The 15514-nt window shown below is 52.1% G+C and overlaps 1 protein-coding gene across 1 annotated transcript; it reads right to left on the bottom strand.

The window, feature by feature from the left end:
* Positions 1-9269: 9269 nt before the first annotated feature.
* Ppp1r14a (protein phosphatase 1 regulatory inhibitor subunit 14A) lies at positions 9270-13436 on the bottom strand. Its single transcript, XM_026412167.2, has 4 exons — positions 13215-13436; positions 10776-10856; positions 10215-10247; positions 9270-9501 (listed from the first exon to the last, which is right to left on the bottom strand). Exons 1-4 carry the CDS (start codon positions 13413-13415, stop codon positions 9373-9375), a joined length of 444 nt encoding a protein of 147 aa, XP_026267952.2. The 5' UTR covers positions 13416-13436; the 3' UTR covers positions 9270-9372.
* Between the last annotated feature and the right edge of the window lie 2078 nt (positions 13437-15514).

The following is a 15514-nucleotide window of genomic DNA, read 5'->3' as shown; positions in this document are numbered from 1 at the left end:
CTCCTGCCTAAAATGCTCCTCCTATTATGCCCTCATGGCTCCATTCTTCACGTCATTAAGGTCTCTGATTCAATGTCACCTCCTCAGACACAACCCTAGGTAAAATAGCAGCCCCCATACTCTGTCTTCTGAAATACCATGTTTTTCTTCTGAACACATACCATAGTCTGTTACCACCTTATGTGGATATTTAGTTCTTTAGCCTGCCTCCACACAGTAGGACACGGTCTCATCCCTACTACCCAAAATAGGACATGAAGTCCTACTTGGGAGGCTCAGGCAAGAGGATCTCTTAAGCCCAGGAATTTGAGGCCAGCCTCACAAATATAGTGAGATCCAGTCCCCACCCCACTCCCCAAAAAAGCCATGATAAATAGCAGGTATTCCAAATTATTTGATGAACAAACAAATGTCCCATTTAGTCATAATGTTCCATGTCCCTCCCTGATGTTGAGCTCCAAGCCATGAACCCATCAGGGAGAGAGGGTAAGGTGGGTCTCAGGCTGTGGACAACCTGAAGTGGGGGCAGGCTGGGGGACACCCCCCAGCAGAGGATCTAGAGCTGTCACTTCAAGGCAGAGAGCTGGGAGAGATCAACAGCACGTTCACTATTCCTAGACCATCATAGTTGCCAGCCCTGTGGGCACGTGCTGGGGTCACAGCTGTGATGGAGGTGACCCCAGACTCTGCCACAAGCTCCCAGTCCAGTGGGGTGACAAATATATCACCTGGCAATGGCAGCCACAGATCTCAGGGACCTGGGAGGATCCCAGAGGCAGCTCCTGACCCATACTGAGGGTCCCGGAGGCCTTTCTAGAGGAGGGGGCCCCTGATCGGTGTGAAAATCATCCTGAGCCCTGACCCCTGACCTGTCCAGACACCAGGCAGCATCTCTGCTCTCAACTCCTGGGTCTCTGATGCCTGATCTAGTCCTGGGAATACACCCAGATCCCAGCAGTCAGCTCAACCATGGGTCCTTTCCCTTAACCCCGGAACCTAAGGGTGTGACCACCAGAGGGCACTGTGCTCCAGTCTTTGGCAGAGGCAGCTCCCCCATCCTCGTACAGGGGAGAGCTGGAGGAGGCCTGGGGCCAGGAGGGTAGACACTGGCCCTCCATCCTGAGCTTCCAGCCCTGATGAGGACCTGGCTCCAGACTCTCTGTCTCTCACCTCTCTGTCTGTCTGTCTCTCTCTGTCTGTCTGTCTCTCTCTCTCTCTCTCTCCCCCAGCCCCCAGAGTCTCCAGTGGACCTGGAATCCCTAGGAAACTGTCCCAGACAGCATGGGCATTGGAGCCCAGCACTTGCCGACCCCCACCAGTCCCTCTAGTCCCTCTAATATTCAGAAGCTGCAGCCCTGAACGCCTGAGCTGCCCTTGGGACATTGAGACAGGCTTTAAGAGCTCTTCTGCCTAGAGAAGGCACTAAGAAGGTGGGGCTGGTGTGGCCACATGGCACCGGGGAAGCAACAGTAAAGTAACAATAACCATCAGGGCCACTGCTTAACTTTTCCTGAGCATCATCCTGGGACAGAGTTTTTTTTAATGCTTGAATACTGAACCCCACAGGTCCCCTCACCACCCACCCTGGGCAGCAGGACTCAGTTCCCCAGGGACCAGGGAGGAAGCTCTGGCTGATGTGGGCCAGGCCCTCATCCAGATTCAGCATCCCTGGTGACAGGGAGAAGCTAATACCTTGGGGGGAGGGGGGGCTGCAGACTTCCTGTATCAGGAAAAAAACGCCATCCCTGCCCATCCCCCACCTCCCAGTCCTGTAGATTCCGCGTGTCCAAAGGTTGATCCCAGAATCTGTCCTTAGTAAGTCCCCAACCCTTTCAAAGGAACCCAAGGGCCTGAGACTCTGGGTTGGTGTCCAGAGACAAACAGAAAGAAGAAACAAAGAGGAGACGGTGCCAGCCTCCGGTGGGCTGGGCCGGGTAGGGTGCTGCCATAGAGCCATAAAAGGGCTCAGCTCCCTGTGATCCCTCCAGGCTCTGCTGAAATTTGCTGATACCCTGGGGTCCTTTAGTGTTCTCACCTGTAAAGTGGGAGTAAGAGTCCTGGCCTTCTGGATCCAAGGTGCGGACACTGGGAACAAGCACTTAGAATAGTGCCAGAAGCTTGGGGGCACCTGGAAACTATCTGCTGTGATCATTGTCCTCCCAAGTCCCATGCCTGAGCGCCAGCTATGGGCTGGGTGTGCGGCTCAGTGTTTTATGTTCATGTCAATAACCCAGAGGGATAGATACTGCCAATAACAACCCTCCAAAAAAAAAAATGATGAAAAAAGATCTGGGCTGTAGCCCAGGGGTGGAGCCCTTGCCTAGCATGCTGGAGGTTCCAGCCCCAGCACTAAAAGAAAGAAAATCCTCACAAAGGGGCACAGTCTCTGGTTGGAGATCACAAATAAATCGCAAGCCCTGCCAGGTGCGGTGGTGCACACCCCACAATCCCAGCAGCTCAGGAGGCTGAGGCAGGAGGATCTCAAGTTCAAATCCAGCCTCGGCAATGGCGAGGTGCTTAGCAACTCAGTGAGATGCTGTCTCCAAATAAAATACAAAATAGGGCTGGGGATGTGGCTCAGTGGTTGAGTGCTCCTGAGTTCAATCCCGGGTACCAAACAATAATAAAAATCAACTGGAAGCCCTACCCTTGAACTGCTGCAGGCTGACCCCAATGCACATGCTCCACTCTTCCTACTGCCAGGCATGAGGGGAGGATCATAAGTTCAAGGCCAGCCTCAGCAACTCAGAGAGACCATGTTTCAAAACCCAAAATAAAAATGGCCAGGAGTGTAGCTCAGTGGTAGAGCACCCCCGAGTTCAATCCCACACCAAAATAAATAAAAAATAAGAGATGTGGCTCCACAGTCGCGTTACCTGAGTCTTAACTCTCCTTAGAGATATCTGACCTCTCTGTGCCCCCCGGTTTCCTCATCTGTCAAATGGAACAATAACAAGACTCACTTCAGTCATTTATTCAACCGTTCTACAAATATTTATCAAGTACCTGCCATGGGATAGACACTGTCTAACCAACTGGGAACCCAGACAGAAATCTAATCCACGTCCTGCTGGGAGGGACAGACAATGAAAGTATTTGAAATAAGTTCTGTGCCTCTGTGAATTCCTGACCCACAGAATCTCAAGCACAGCAAAGGGCTACGGCACCATCTCACTCAAGGTAAAAGGACATAATCCTTATTGTGTGCCAAAATGCCCCACAGGATCTGGCCCCGTTGTTGCGGGAAGCTCTGTCCTTGGTGGGATGCTGTAATTCACCTGTTAATTTGGGAGATAGATAGTCATTTCTGAGACCCTCTGGTATCATCCCCGAAGTCTGGGTTACTTGGTTCCTCTGGTGAGTGTGTGCTAAGGACAGATGAATCTGCCTAAAATGGGGAAAATAGGTAATCCAGTTTTCCCTAATCTCAGATTGGGGAGGTGGGGAGATGAGGAGGAGCAGGGAGAGAGGAAAAGAAACATGTCCATTTTTTTAAAAAAATTTTTATTTTTTAGTTGTAGTTGTCAATACCTTTATTTTATTTATTTACTTTTATGTGGTGCTGAGGATCAAACCCAGGGCCTCGCATGTGCTAGGCGAGAGCTCTACTGCTGAGCCCCAGCCCCAGCCCAGAAACATGTCCATTAAAAAAACTTTTCCCTCATTTCCTCTTTCTCAGCCACACAGGTCTCCTGCCTCAGAGCCTTTGCACTGGAGGCTGAGGCAGGAGGATCTCAAGTTCAAAGCCAGCCTCAGCAATGGTAGGGTGCTTAGCAACTCAGTGAGACGCAGTTTCCTCTACAAAATACCCTTCCTCCAGATATTCACGTAGCTCACCCTCTCCTCGCCTCAGTTCTTTGCTCGAATATCATATTCCTAATGACTGCTCTGGACCACTTGCATTTGTTTTCTAAGTTTGCTGTAACAAATTGTCACAAACTGAGAGGCTTAAACTTCACCCATCATCTATGGTACTAGGGTCAGGGGTTTGGAATGATTTTCATTGTCTCTGAAGGCTGTCCGGGAGGACCCATGTCCTGGCCTTTTCTACCTTCTAGAAGCACCACTCACACTTGTGCCTCTGTCATCACATCTCCTCTCTCTCAAGCCAGCCGTCTTCCCTCCCTTTTTAAAAGGCTTTCAAAGCCAGGCATTGTGGCATGTGCCTGTAATCCCAGTGACTTGGGAGGCTGAGGCAGGAGGATCATAAACTGAAGTGCCCCTGAGTCCAATCCCTGGTACCAAAAAAAGAAAAAAGAAAAAGAAAGGCTGATGTGAAACAGGGATTAGGGATAAAGAGGTGAGGTGTACTGAATCTCAAAGGAAATGCCCATGATCCATTGAGATGCAAAAAGCACTTGGGAACAATTACAGCTCCTGAGTGACTGCTCTTGGCCAGTGCCCTTGACCTACGCCCTTGAACGTGAAGGCCATGTGTAATTGGTGTGAAATTGTGTCGCTTCCCTGGCTCCATCTCTAGTCCAGCCCTAGCCCTGGCCTCTGTCAGTGCTAACACCCACTCCGCAGGTGACTCTCCCATTGGAGATGGCCCACATTTTCCCTAAATAAACCTCTGTCCAAGCCACTGGGGTAAACAGCAGGAGGGGCTGGGGAGTTAGCTCAGTGGTAGAGGGTCCCTGGGTCCAATCCACAGGAGTGTGTGTGTGTGTGTGTGTGTGTGTGTGTGTGACAGAGAGAGAGAGAGAGAGAGAGAGAGAGAGAGAGAGCGCAGACATTGAATCTGTCAAAGTTTTCATCTTGACCTTCCCAGCCTTCAGAACTAGAAATAAATGTTCCTTGTTTAAGGCACCAGGTCTCTGGTACTAGCAGCCCAGACCAAAACGATCGGCTGCAAAGCACCCTACCCTAACTTTAGTAGCTAAAACAATCATTTATTGTCTCCAACATCAAGGGGAACGATGGCTTGTCTGAGTCCTTTTCATGTAGGGCTTCCTGTTGTCACACCAGGGCAGTCTAACCAAATCCAAGGCAGAGTCCCCTCACTTTCTAGCTCACAGCATCTGGTAGCTGGTGCTGCCTATGGGCTAGGACACAAGACGGCTTCTCTGTGCCCTGGGCTTCCTCACAACTTGACTACTGGGTTCCAAGAAGAAGTGACCCAAGAGGACCAAGCAGAAGCCTTGTTCGACCTAGCCTCCGAATTTACTCAAAACCACTTCCTCAGGTCTATTTGTGAGAAGCAAGTCACTACAATGGCCTTTATTCAAGACAAGGAACACAATATCCCCCCCCCCCTCGGCTTTTTTTTAACGAGATAACTTTTTTTTCAGATTTATTTTATTCATTTATTATTTATGTGGTTCTGAGGACCAAACCCAGGGCCTCACACATGCCAGGCAAGCACTCTACCACTGAGACGCAGCCCCAGCCCCATGTAATTTTCTGTCCCTACACATACCTGGGTCAGTGGAGAGCACTCTACTTTGTTCCTTTGGTATCTGCTTCGGTCTGGTACAAATCACACTGTTCATCTTTGCAGTGTGTCTCCACATTGGCCAAGAAGCCCTCCCTCCCCCTTTTAATGTTGAATTAACTATTTGAACAACTTTATTCCTCCAAGCAAGCTTTCGAATAAGTTTATTGAGTGGGGGAAATATTTCATCTGTAACTCCGATTGAGATTGCTTTGGATTTATGAATTCATTAAGTGACAAATGAATATTTCGATATCCTAACTCAGGACAAAGATGGTTTCTCTTTTTTTTTTTCCCAGATTATCTTTATATTGTTTACTGGTAATGTTTTTCCCATCAAGATTTTATGCCTCCTTGATTAAGTCAATCGGTAGCCGGCCGATGTGACACATGCCTGTGGTTTCAGATACCCAGGAGGCTGAGGTGGAAGGAGCACTGTAAGACCCAGGTTCAAGCCAGCCTGGGCAACATTGCAACAACCCATCACAAAAAATTTTAAAAAGTTGTTAGATACTTTTTCATTTTTGTTGCTCTTGAGAATAACCTGGTTTTAAAAAAATTATGTTTCAATTGATTATTAATGACAGTGTTATCAAAATGATATTGATTTAAAAAAATTTTTAGTTGTTGTGGACCTTTATTTTATTCATTTATTTTTATGTGATGCTGAGGATCAAACCCAGTGCCTCACACATGCTAGGCAAGCGCCCACCACTGAGCCACAGCCACAGCCCCAATATTGATTGTCTTGATAGGCTGATATATCAACAATAAGAACCCCTCCCTAAGACCTTCCTGTCCTCTTTGTTATGAGAGTAAGAAGCATTTCTGGGATATTTCAGTCCATGGTGAATCCCAGCCATATCTTCAAGAATGGCCTGACTCTGAGATCCTCTGACTCTGGTGTTGATCAGAGGTAAAGATGGATGAGTGGCTAGGCGCAGTGGTGCACACCTGTAATCCCAGCAACTGGGGAGTCTGAGGCAGGAGGATCACCAGTTCAAGGCCACCGTGGGCAACTAAGCAAGACCCTGACTCAAAACAAAAAATAAAAAGCACTGGGCTATGATACAGTGACTCTGGATTCAATGTCCAGTACAAAAAAAAAAAAAAAGAATGGATGAGTGCCTTGCAGCATCTACTTCTGGAACTCGCTGTGGTTTTTTGTTTGTTTGTTTGTTTGCTTGTTTTGTTTTGTTGGAGTTTCTTTCTTTCTTTCCTTTTTTTTTTTTTTTTTTTTTGGAACTGGACATTGAATCCAGGATCCTGCATCACTGAACAATATCCCCATATCCCCACCGCTATTAATTTATTTATTGGTACCAGGGATTGAACCCAGGGGTGCTTAACTGAGTCAAACCCCAGCCCTTTTTATTTTTTATTTTGAGACAGGGTCTCACTAAGTTGCTCAGAGCCTCCGTAAATTGGTGAGGCTAGCTCTGAACTGGCGATCCTCCTGCCTTGGCCTCCTGAGTCAAACGGTGCTTGAGCTCTTCTTTTGATGAAATGGCAACAGCTGGGAGAACTCTGCAGTATCCCGCCGCCCGCGTCTAGTTTAACACACTTCACACGGCCACGAGGGGGCGCCGTTACCCACCCGTCCACACAAGAAAGGTTGCAATGCGGGGTGTGACCACCAGGGGCGCTGTTCCTGCAGAAGTACCCCCTGTGTGCTAGGCGCTGGTCTCCACACTAGGAATACAAAGCCGGCGAGGAGTGTGTATTCTGTAGACGCGGAAGTGTAGACAGACCATAAAATAAACTCACGGATCATTTCAAATTTAACAGGAAGGCGGGGCGCGGGGACGCATGTCTGTAATCCCAGCAGTTTGGGAGGCTGAGGCAGGAGGATTGCGAGTTCAATCAGCCTCAGCAATTTAGCGAGGCCCTAAGCAACTCAGCAAGACCCTACCTCTGATAAAGTATAAAAAGGGCTGGGGATGTGTCCCCATGGGTGAGCACCCTGGGTTTAATCCCCAGTACCAAATTAAATAAAAATACTATAAAAACGGTGATCTTTGGCAGAAAGAGGAACAGGGAATGGGGCGGATGGAGACTGGGGGGGGGGGGGTGCAGTGGGGTGTGACAAAAAGTGTCATCTTGCTGTGGTGTGGGGAGGAGACCACAGACTGTGGGAGGGAGGCACTAGTGCAGCCTCAGTGTGGGGGCGGTGGGGCAGGTCCACTGTGTTCCTTGGGGCTTTTCCATATCAGAGGGCCTCTGTCCGATTCAGTGTTTCCAAATCTTGCTGTGGGATGGCGGCTGCAGGAGCTGATGACCCACCCCTCCCCCCAGTTATAAAGTTGATAACAATGAGTATCGTTTGCCTGACCGCAGTTTCCTCCCAAATTCCCATTTCCCAGATGAGGAAACTGAGAAGTCCAACAGTGGTACCCCAGGACTTTAGAACCTGTTTGGTGGGGAAGGGAACTGGGGATTGAAGCCAGGGGTACTATCATGGAGATTCATCCCCAACCCTTTTATTTTATCTTGAGACAGGGTCTTACTAAATTGCTGAGACTGACCTCAAACTTGAGAACCTCCTGCCTCAGCCTCCGGAGTCACTGGGATCACGGCCTGTGCCATTGCACCCAGCAAAACCTGGGTTGCGAGCACATGTTGTCCCCACAATGAAGAGGAACCAAAAACAGGTTCTGTGAGAGGGAAGTAGAAAGAGATCCCTGGCCCAAGGTGGGTGTTCTGGGACATGGACCCAGTTGATGATGGGGGACTCCTCCATGCTCACATTCTCTGCATTTATCTGAACAGACTGGGAAGCTTTGGTGGCTGTGTGCAGGGACAGTGTGGCCTCCTGCTGGACTGGACCAGCCACTCCCAGATGCTCTTCTGGGCGGCCCAGCCTCCAGGATGGCTGCTGATCCTGGCTGGATGGCTCAGGAGGGGAGAGGAGCCCAGCCTCGGTTGGTAGAGGAGAGAGATGCCCTGGCTCTGGCCCTGCCCAGGCTAAGCCCTGCCACTGTCTCTGAACTGACCCAGCTGGAAACCACTCAGGCCATAGGCCTCCTGAAAATTTGCTAGCAGCCACTAACCACTTCCCAGGGCCAGCCCCTCCCCTGACCTCCAGCCTCCCCACCATCAGGAGGATTTAATTAACCCTTGCTAAGGGGGGAGTGGTCTGTCCTGATTGGAGGAAGGCCCTGCCAATATCCAGGATTTTCCCTGGCTCAGCCCCAATGTCCATCCCCCTTCCCACAAGTTGAGGGTCCTCAAGATACCATGTCACCCCTGCTCCAAAGTCTGGCCTTCAAGTTCCTCCAGGATTTTACCACCTCAAGGGGAAATGGCTTCTCCCAAGTGCCTGGGGCCATTCAGTGCACCTCCCTGAGACCTGGGTGCTGCTCTCTGACCAGTGAGTGAGCACCTTCCGGCCACCAAGAGTAGACTCTGGGTGGTTTCAGTTCTACACCCGGCACACAGTGACCACCCAGCACACCTCACGCCCTCATGAATGACTCCTTTGCTCTGTGACCACCCGGGCCAGGGTGATGAGGGCCACACTGGGTCATGTGTATCTCCCCCGGCCCAGAGGTCTAGGCTGTCATTGCCCCCAGCAGTCCTGGGCGGCCCACAGGGACCCTGCTGGCTGGGACGGGGCCAGGCGAGGGAGGGGAGGCAGGGAGGACAGGATGTGAGTCCCAAGGCGCGGCCAGGTCAGCAGGGCCTGTTCTCAGGCTCTCTGGCCAGGAGCAGCCTCCATCTGGCGGGGCCAGCTGCGGGCGCTGGGACACACGGCCCCAGGACACACGGCCCCAGCAGGAAAGAGGGAGGCTGGGCCAGGGGCTGCAGGGACACGGGGGCAAACACTGAGAGGGAAAACAGGCACGTGGTGTTATTGTCACAGAACCATTAAATACAACTTATCCACAGGCTGGGGGGCTGGGCAGCGCTGGGGAGGGCGGGTCAGCGAGGCCAGGGGGTCAGGGGGGCGCCGTCCGGGTCTGGTCCTGGAGGGGGCTCCGGCTGCCCTCGTCGGAGGGGCTGGGCTGGCGGAGGCCGGGCTGTTTGTGGAGGCCCCGCAACTTGGCCAGCAACTCCTGGACGAAGTCCTGGGGACAGGGGGGGTGCTGAGACTCGGGGGCCCGTGCATGGGGCTCTCCAGCTTCCTGCTCTTCAGTGGGGGCCGGGGGGGGGTAGGGAGGGACGGTGGGAAATTAAGGAGCAGAGATGGGGCAGGAGGAACCCGAGACCAGGGAAAGGGACAGAGACAGACAGAGGGAGGGAGACCGAGATGGAGAGACACAGAGACACAGAGACATGTGATGTTTCACAGGCCAAGAGATGACCAGGAGGGTCCCCAGAGACAGAGGCCTGAGATAGTTCCAGGCCAGACTGACACAGTGACGTCTGTCCCTCAGGCTGTGCGGAGCTGGTTGGAGAAACATGAATATTTTTCCCTTTTAAAGCAGGGAAGGAAGTGGGAGGAGCTGGAGGTTCAGCTTCAGGCCTGGAGGAGGCCCCTGGGAGGAGGTACTGAAGGGAGAGAGGCTGAGCTCCCCGAGGCAGCCCAGCCGAGGACAGGCCCAGCAAGAGGCAGGGACAGGGATGGAGACAGATGGGGAGGCGCTCAGAGGGAGCCTATAATGGAGCCCCGTGGCAGATGGGGAGAGGAGGGAGGAGGAGGAGGAGACAAAGGGCATCAGTGGAGAGCAGAAGAGCTGGGGAGGGGCTGAGCCCCACTGGCCAACCCCACTCCACTCCCTTCCCCAATATCAGGGTGCGGGGGACCACACAAGGCCTGGGACTATTGACAAAAACTCACCTCTGTGGGGTTCCTGCATGACTTCAGGAGTCCCTAAAAAAACCCACCCCACAAAAAACCCCAGTAAATATATAATACTTATTCCTCTCCAACCCCTTCCCTTTCCCAACAGAGCCCCAAGACAGCAAGACAAATGGAAGTCAGATCCCAGGGTAGACTTCCCACCTGTTTCAAGAGAGGAACACTGCCTGGGGGACTTCACAGAGTGAATGGGGGCAGGATTGAATCACCAGATCCAGGGGGTGAGAAACTCATGCATTTTCTAACCCTGGAAAAGCGAAGACCAAAAGGATATGGCTGCCAGACTGCCTGAGTTTGAATCATAGCTGTTTTTCCTACTGAGCTGTGTGACCCTGGACAAATGATCTCACCTCTCTGGGCCTTATTTTCCTCAATATCTGGAGATAACAATCGTACCTGCTTTCTAGGGTTTTGTGGGGATGAACAGTTGGTAACTGTACAGTGTGCGGCACACAGTAAAGTGCTCAAGGAACACGTCAACTAGGGCTATTCTTTTTAGGGCCAAAGTGGAAGACAGGGAGGCAGCTCTCCCCCACCTACCTGGATTTTCTGGCTTCTCTCCTCTTCACTCTCCAGTTCCAATAATTCATCAATATTGACCTCATCGGGCATATCTGCCTCCTAAGGCAAGAGAGCAGGGCTGGTCAGGGCCCTTCCCTCCCTCCCTGCCTTCGTCCAGGACTCTGGGGGAGCCCCACCAACACAGGGCCCAGCTGGAGGATTCTGGAGCAATAATGTGGCAGTCAGGGACAGCACCACCAAGGCGGGACATCTGGGTGCTGGGGGGAGGGGTGACAGATGGGTTGATGGAGGCCCAGAGTCCTGGACCAGCCCCATGCCTAGGCCCCTGGGCCCGTGAGCCTCGGGGCTGGCACGGGTCTGTCCCCTTGGCCGCAGTTCCTCCTGGGGAAACAGGCCTGGTCAAGTCTTGGAATGTCATATTCTGGGACTCGGGAGAGGGGCTGGCTTGTGCCCTTTCAAGGAAAAGTCTTAGCACTAGGTGCCGGGGGAGGGGAGCCTGAGGGGGCGGGCCCCTTCCCCCAAGGGACACAAGTGGGAATAGGGCCCAGGGCCAACCCATGGGGCCAGAGGCCAAAGTGCAACCGGGTGAGTCCAGGAAGATGACCACCCAGGCCTCCGGAGGTGGGCGGTGAGATAATCAGGAGTGAGCCAAGAGTGTTCGGCCTCACTGGGCAGTGGGTGTTCAGCCTCACTGGGCAGTGGCCCAAAAGATGTCTGGCTCAGGACCCCTGCTGGGAACAGGGCCCAGCTGTCCCCAGCAAGGGATCCCTGTGCCTACAGTCTCTCCTCCCCACCCGAAGTCCTGCTGTCTGGATGGGTGACGGGTGTGACTTTGGCCCTGCCACAGAGCTTGATGCCAAGGGTCCAGGCTGGCTGAGGTGCAGAGGTTGGTGGCATCATCTGGGCCATTTCCTACAAGGGCCTGTTGGTCTTGAGTGAGTGTCCATCACGTGGCTGGGGCTTGGGTGTGTTTGTCTCATTGTTACACATCCATGGCCAGTTGTGGGACTGCTGTCCATTATTATTATAGGATGCCACCACCAGCAACGGAATGTCTGAACACCCGTGAGTCCACACATGTGTCTGAGGAGAGAGGTCCTTGTGTCATTGTGAGGGGACATGGCTTCTACCACCTTCCTGCTGTGTGCTTGTAGGACCACTGGGAACCTGGGGCTATTTTCTGCATTCATGACTCTGAGCAGACTCAAATGACAAAGTGCCCCGTCTGCTATGTGTGGACATATGGAGGGGTGGCTGATGCTCTTGCGTGCCCGAGGACAGCTGCAATTCTGTGTCTGGGTGCACCCACAGCTTACTCAATTTTGTGTAATGGTATAACTTGTATAATGGTATAATTTGTGTCATGGTATAACTAAAATTGCTGTAGATTTGTGTCTGTGAGTGGTGGTGGTATTTGTCATTGGATTTGTAGGTGGCAAGAATTTTTTTCTTTAGAAGATAATGGATGCAGTTGGGTGGGGTGGTGCATGCCTGTAATCCCAGATGCTCAGGAGGCTATACCGGAGGATCATGAGTTCAAAGCCTGCCTCAGCAACTTAGTGAGGCCCTGTCTCAAGATTAAAAAAAAAAAAAAAAAAGCTGGGATGTGGCTCAGTGGTTAAATGCCCCTGGGTTCAAACCCCAGTACCAAAAAAAAAAAAAAAAAAGGAGAAGAAATAATGGATGCGTGTGCCAAGGATACAGCTCAGTTGTAAGAGGCTTGCATGTGTGAAACTCTGGGTTCAATCCCCAGAACCAAAAAAAGAAGACATGATGATAATAGACACATGTGTGTAACTTGAGTCACTCTGTGTCCTAGACTAGCTATTGGAGCTTGCATTGTCTGTGTGTCCCTACAGCTTTTACCCACGAACACTTTGTGTTGAGTGTGCTTGTGTTGAGGGTGTGTGTTTGGGTGGCCAAGGCAAGTGTGTCCTGGGTGGGGGGTGCAGCTCCTGGCGAATGGCAATCCACAAGTGCCCACATCTCCTGTCCTCGTGAGTTTGCGAGTAGCTGTCACTTCTGTTTATGCGTGGCTGCAGCTTCTATCACCGTGCACATCTGTGTACACTGCTGCTTCCTTTGCTGTGCGTGTCCCTGTGGTCCTATCTCCTCGGTCACCATGTCTATGTTTGGCTTTAAGACACCCCTCCCCCCACCCATTCGCCAGATATGGTGGCCCTGGTTCCTCAGTTTTACCTCCTCGCCTCCTGTAGACGAACCCCCTGACCCTTCCCAGGTGTTTGGACACATGTTTGGGGACCCAAGTGTGTCTGTCCACAAGCAGAGTGCCCTGCCTGGAGTGCAGGCGGGTGAGTGCCTGGATGAGTGCTGCCCGGGGGCGTGCGACCTCCGGTGTGGAGCGGGATGCGCGTGCATCGCGGACCGTGCATCGCGGACCCCGCACCCGGGCCACCCACCCCGCTGCAGCCCGGCCCGGGACCCTCCGCGTCTCACCCGGCCGCGGTACATCTCCTCCAAGCGCCCGTCGATCCACTTCTCCACGTCCAGCCGCCGCTGCAGCTCCCGCCGATCGTACTTGACGGTGACACGTGCGTGCCGTTTCTGCAGCCCCCCGGGGCTGCCCCCGGGCCCGCGGGCCCGCGATGGGGACTGCAGCTTGCTCAGCACCCGCTTGCCCAGCCTCTGCGCTGCCATCCCGCAGCCGCCGGCCAGCGCCGCGCTGTGGCCTCCGCCGGGCGCCAGGGGGCCTCTTACCGGAGGGGCGGGGCCGCGGGGCGGGGGCTCGCGCCGGGGGGGTGCGGCCCCGCCCCCTCCGCCCGGGCCTCAGTTTCTCCCCGCGCAGCGGCGAGGACAGGCCACTTCCGGGTCTGGAAGCCCGCAGACGTGACAGCCTCAGGTAGGGGTAGGGTCCGGGAGCCCCGCCGGGCCCCTGGGGCTCCCCAGACCTGCATCCCGGGGGCGGGGTCCCGGGACGGACTCGGGGACCCGGGCAGTCTGTGCCCTCTGGTGGCCGCGGCTGGTCGTGCAGGAGCCTTCGCTACTGGGAGGGGGCGGGGGCGGGGGCGGGTCTAGCCTTAAGACTTGGAGCCGTCTTTCCTTCTATTTTCCTTCTCTCTCTCTCCCCTGTCTTTGTGGTGCTGGCCTGTCGTACTCTAGGCAAACCGCAAAACGATCATTGATGCTCCACCGTCCATCAATTTATTCACTTGCCCCAGTCAACACATATTGAGCGCCTTCTGGGAACAAGAGGTGGAACAATGAAGCCCGGGCTTCGTGGAGTTGGCACTCGGTGGAGACAGATAGTAAATATACTGTGTAAAAAGCCTGTCCTGCGGGGCTGCGCTTGTGGCTCAGTGGTAGAGCGCTTGCCTAGCAGCGTGTGAGGCACTGGTTTGATCCTCAGCATCACATAAAAATAAATAAATGAAATAAAGGCATTAAAAAAAAAAAAGAAAACGAAAAAGAAACTTGGCTTGGTGGCACAGGCCCTTCATCCAAGTTTCTTGAGAAACTGAGACAGAAGAACTTCAAATTCAAGGTCAGCCTGGGCAACATAGAAAGAACCCGTCTCAAAAATAAGTAAGTACAGCATGTTATGCACTTTGCTATACTGCGATAAGCTTCGTGGAGAACTACAAAGCAGAAAAGGAGAAACAGAACCGGAGTGAGGGAAGGATTGGGATTTAACAAGGGTGATCAGGGAAGCCTCTCACTTCACAGATCTTCCAACTTTTGATTATATGCAGCAAGAATGTTACTTTAAAACTTAGATTCTGGGGCTGGGGATGTGGCTTAGTGGTAGAGGACTTGCCTAGCATGTAGAAGTCATGTAAAAATGGATAAAATAATAGTAATACAAATTAGCAAGAATGTCTCAAATAAAAAATAAAAAGGACTGAGGATGTAACTCAATGGTAAAGTGCCCCTAGGGTTCAATCTCATTAGGGGAAAAAAAAGCTGAACACCATTAGCCATCAAGGAAATACAAATCAAAGTAGGGTGACTATTTGTGTGTGTGTGTGTACACGCATGCGTGCACAGGCACGCATGTACATGTGTGTGGTACTGGGTATTGAACCCAGGGCCTGACACGTGCTAAGCAAGTACTGTTCCAGGAGTTTCATTCCCTGCCCTATTTTGTACTTTATTTAGAGAGAGGGTATCACTGAATTGCTTGGCGCCTCACTGTTGCTGAGGCTGCCTTTGAACCTGAGATCCTCCTGCCTCAGCCTCCCAAACTGCTGGGATTACAGGTGTGCACCACCACACCTAACCTATAATTTCTAAAACACGGTAAATAATAAAGAATGGGCAAGGATTTAGAAAAATTAGGACCTCATAAATTGATGGTGGGAATGCAAATGTGCAGCTACTTTGGAAAACAGTCTGGCAGTTCTTCAAAAGATTAAATTTGCTGCCGGGCACCGTGGTGCATGACTGCAGTTTGGGAGGCTGAGACAGAGAGTTGTGAGTTCAAAGCCAGCCGCAGCAACTGCAAGGCACTAAGCAACTCAGTGAGACCCTGTCTAAGAGGTTTCTTTTAGGGATAATGAAATTTTCCAAAATCGATCGTAATGATAAAACCTTTGGAATATATTAAAAACCATTGAATTGTGAGGTGCAGTGGCACATACCTGTAACCACAGCTACTCAGAAGGCTGAGGCAAGAGGATCCCAGCCTGGACAACTTAGTGAGACCTTGCCTCAAAAAAAAAAAAAAAAAAGTGAAAAGGGCTGGGGATGTAGCTCAGTAGAAGAGCACCCCTGGGTTCAATCTCAAGTACCAAGATATA

The sequence above is a fragment of the Urocitellus parryii genome, chromosome 15, assembly GCF_045843805.1.
Source record: "Urocitellus parryii isolate mUroPar1 chromosome 15, mUroPar1.hap1, whole genome shotgun sequence".
In the NCBI taxonomy this organism is placed as follows: domain Eukaryota; kingdom Metazoa; phylum Chordata; class Mammalia; order Rodentia; family Sciuridae; genus Urocitellus; species Urocitellus parryii.
The sequence above is the reverse complement of the archived record's forward strand: the minus strand, read 5'-3'. Positions and strand labels throughout refer to the sequence as shown.

Coding starts and splice junctions, on each gene's coding strand:
- Ppp1r14a (XM_026412167.2), bottom strand. CDS start 13,415: ATGGCAGCGCAGAGGCTGGGCAAGCGGGTGCTGAGCAAGCTGCAGTCC. Junction 10,248..10,775: donor AGAGAAGCCAGAAAATCCAG/GTAGGTGGGGGA, acceptor GGGTTTTTTTAG/GGACTCCTGAAGTCATGCAG. Junction 9,502..10,214: donor CATGCAGGAACCCCACAGAG/GTGAGTTTTTGT, acceptor CCCTGTCCCCAG/GACTTCGTCCAGGAGTTGCT.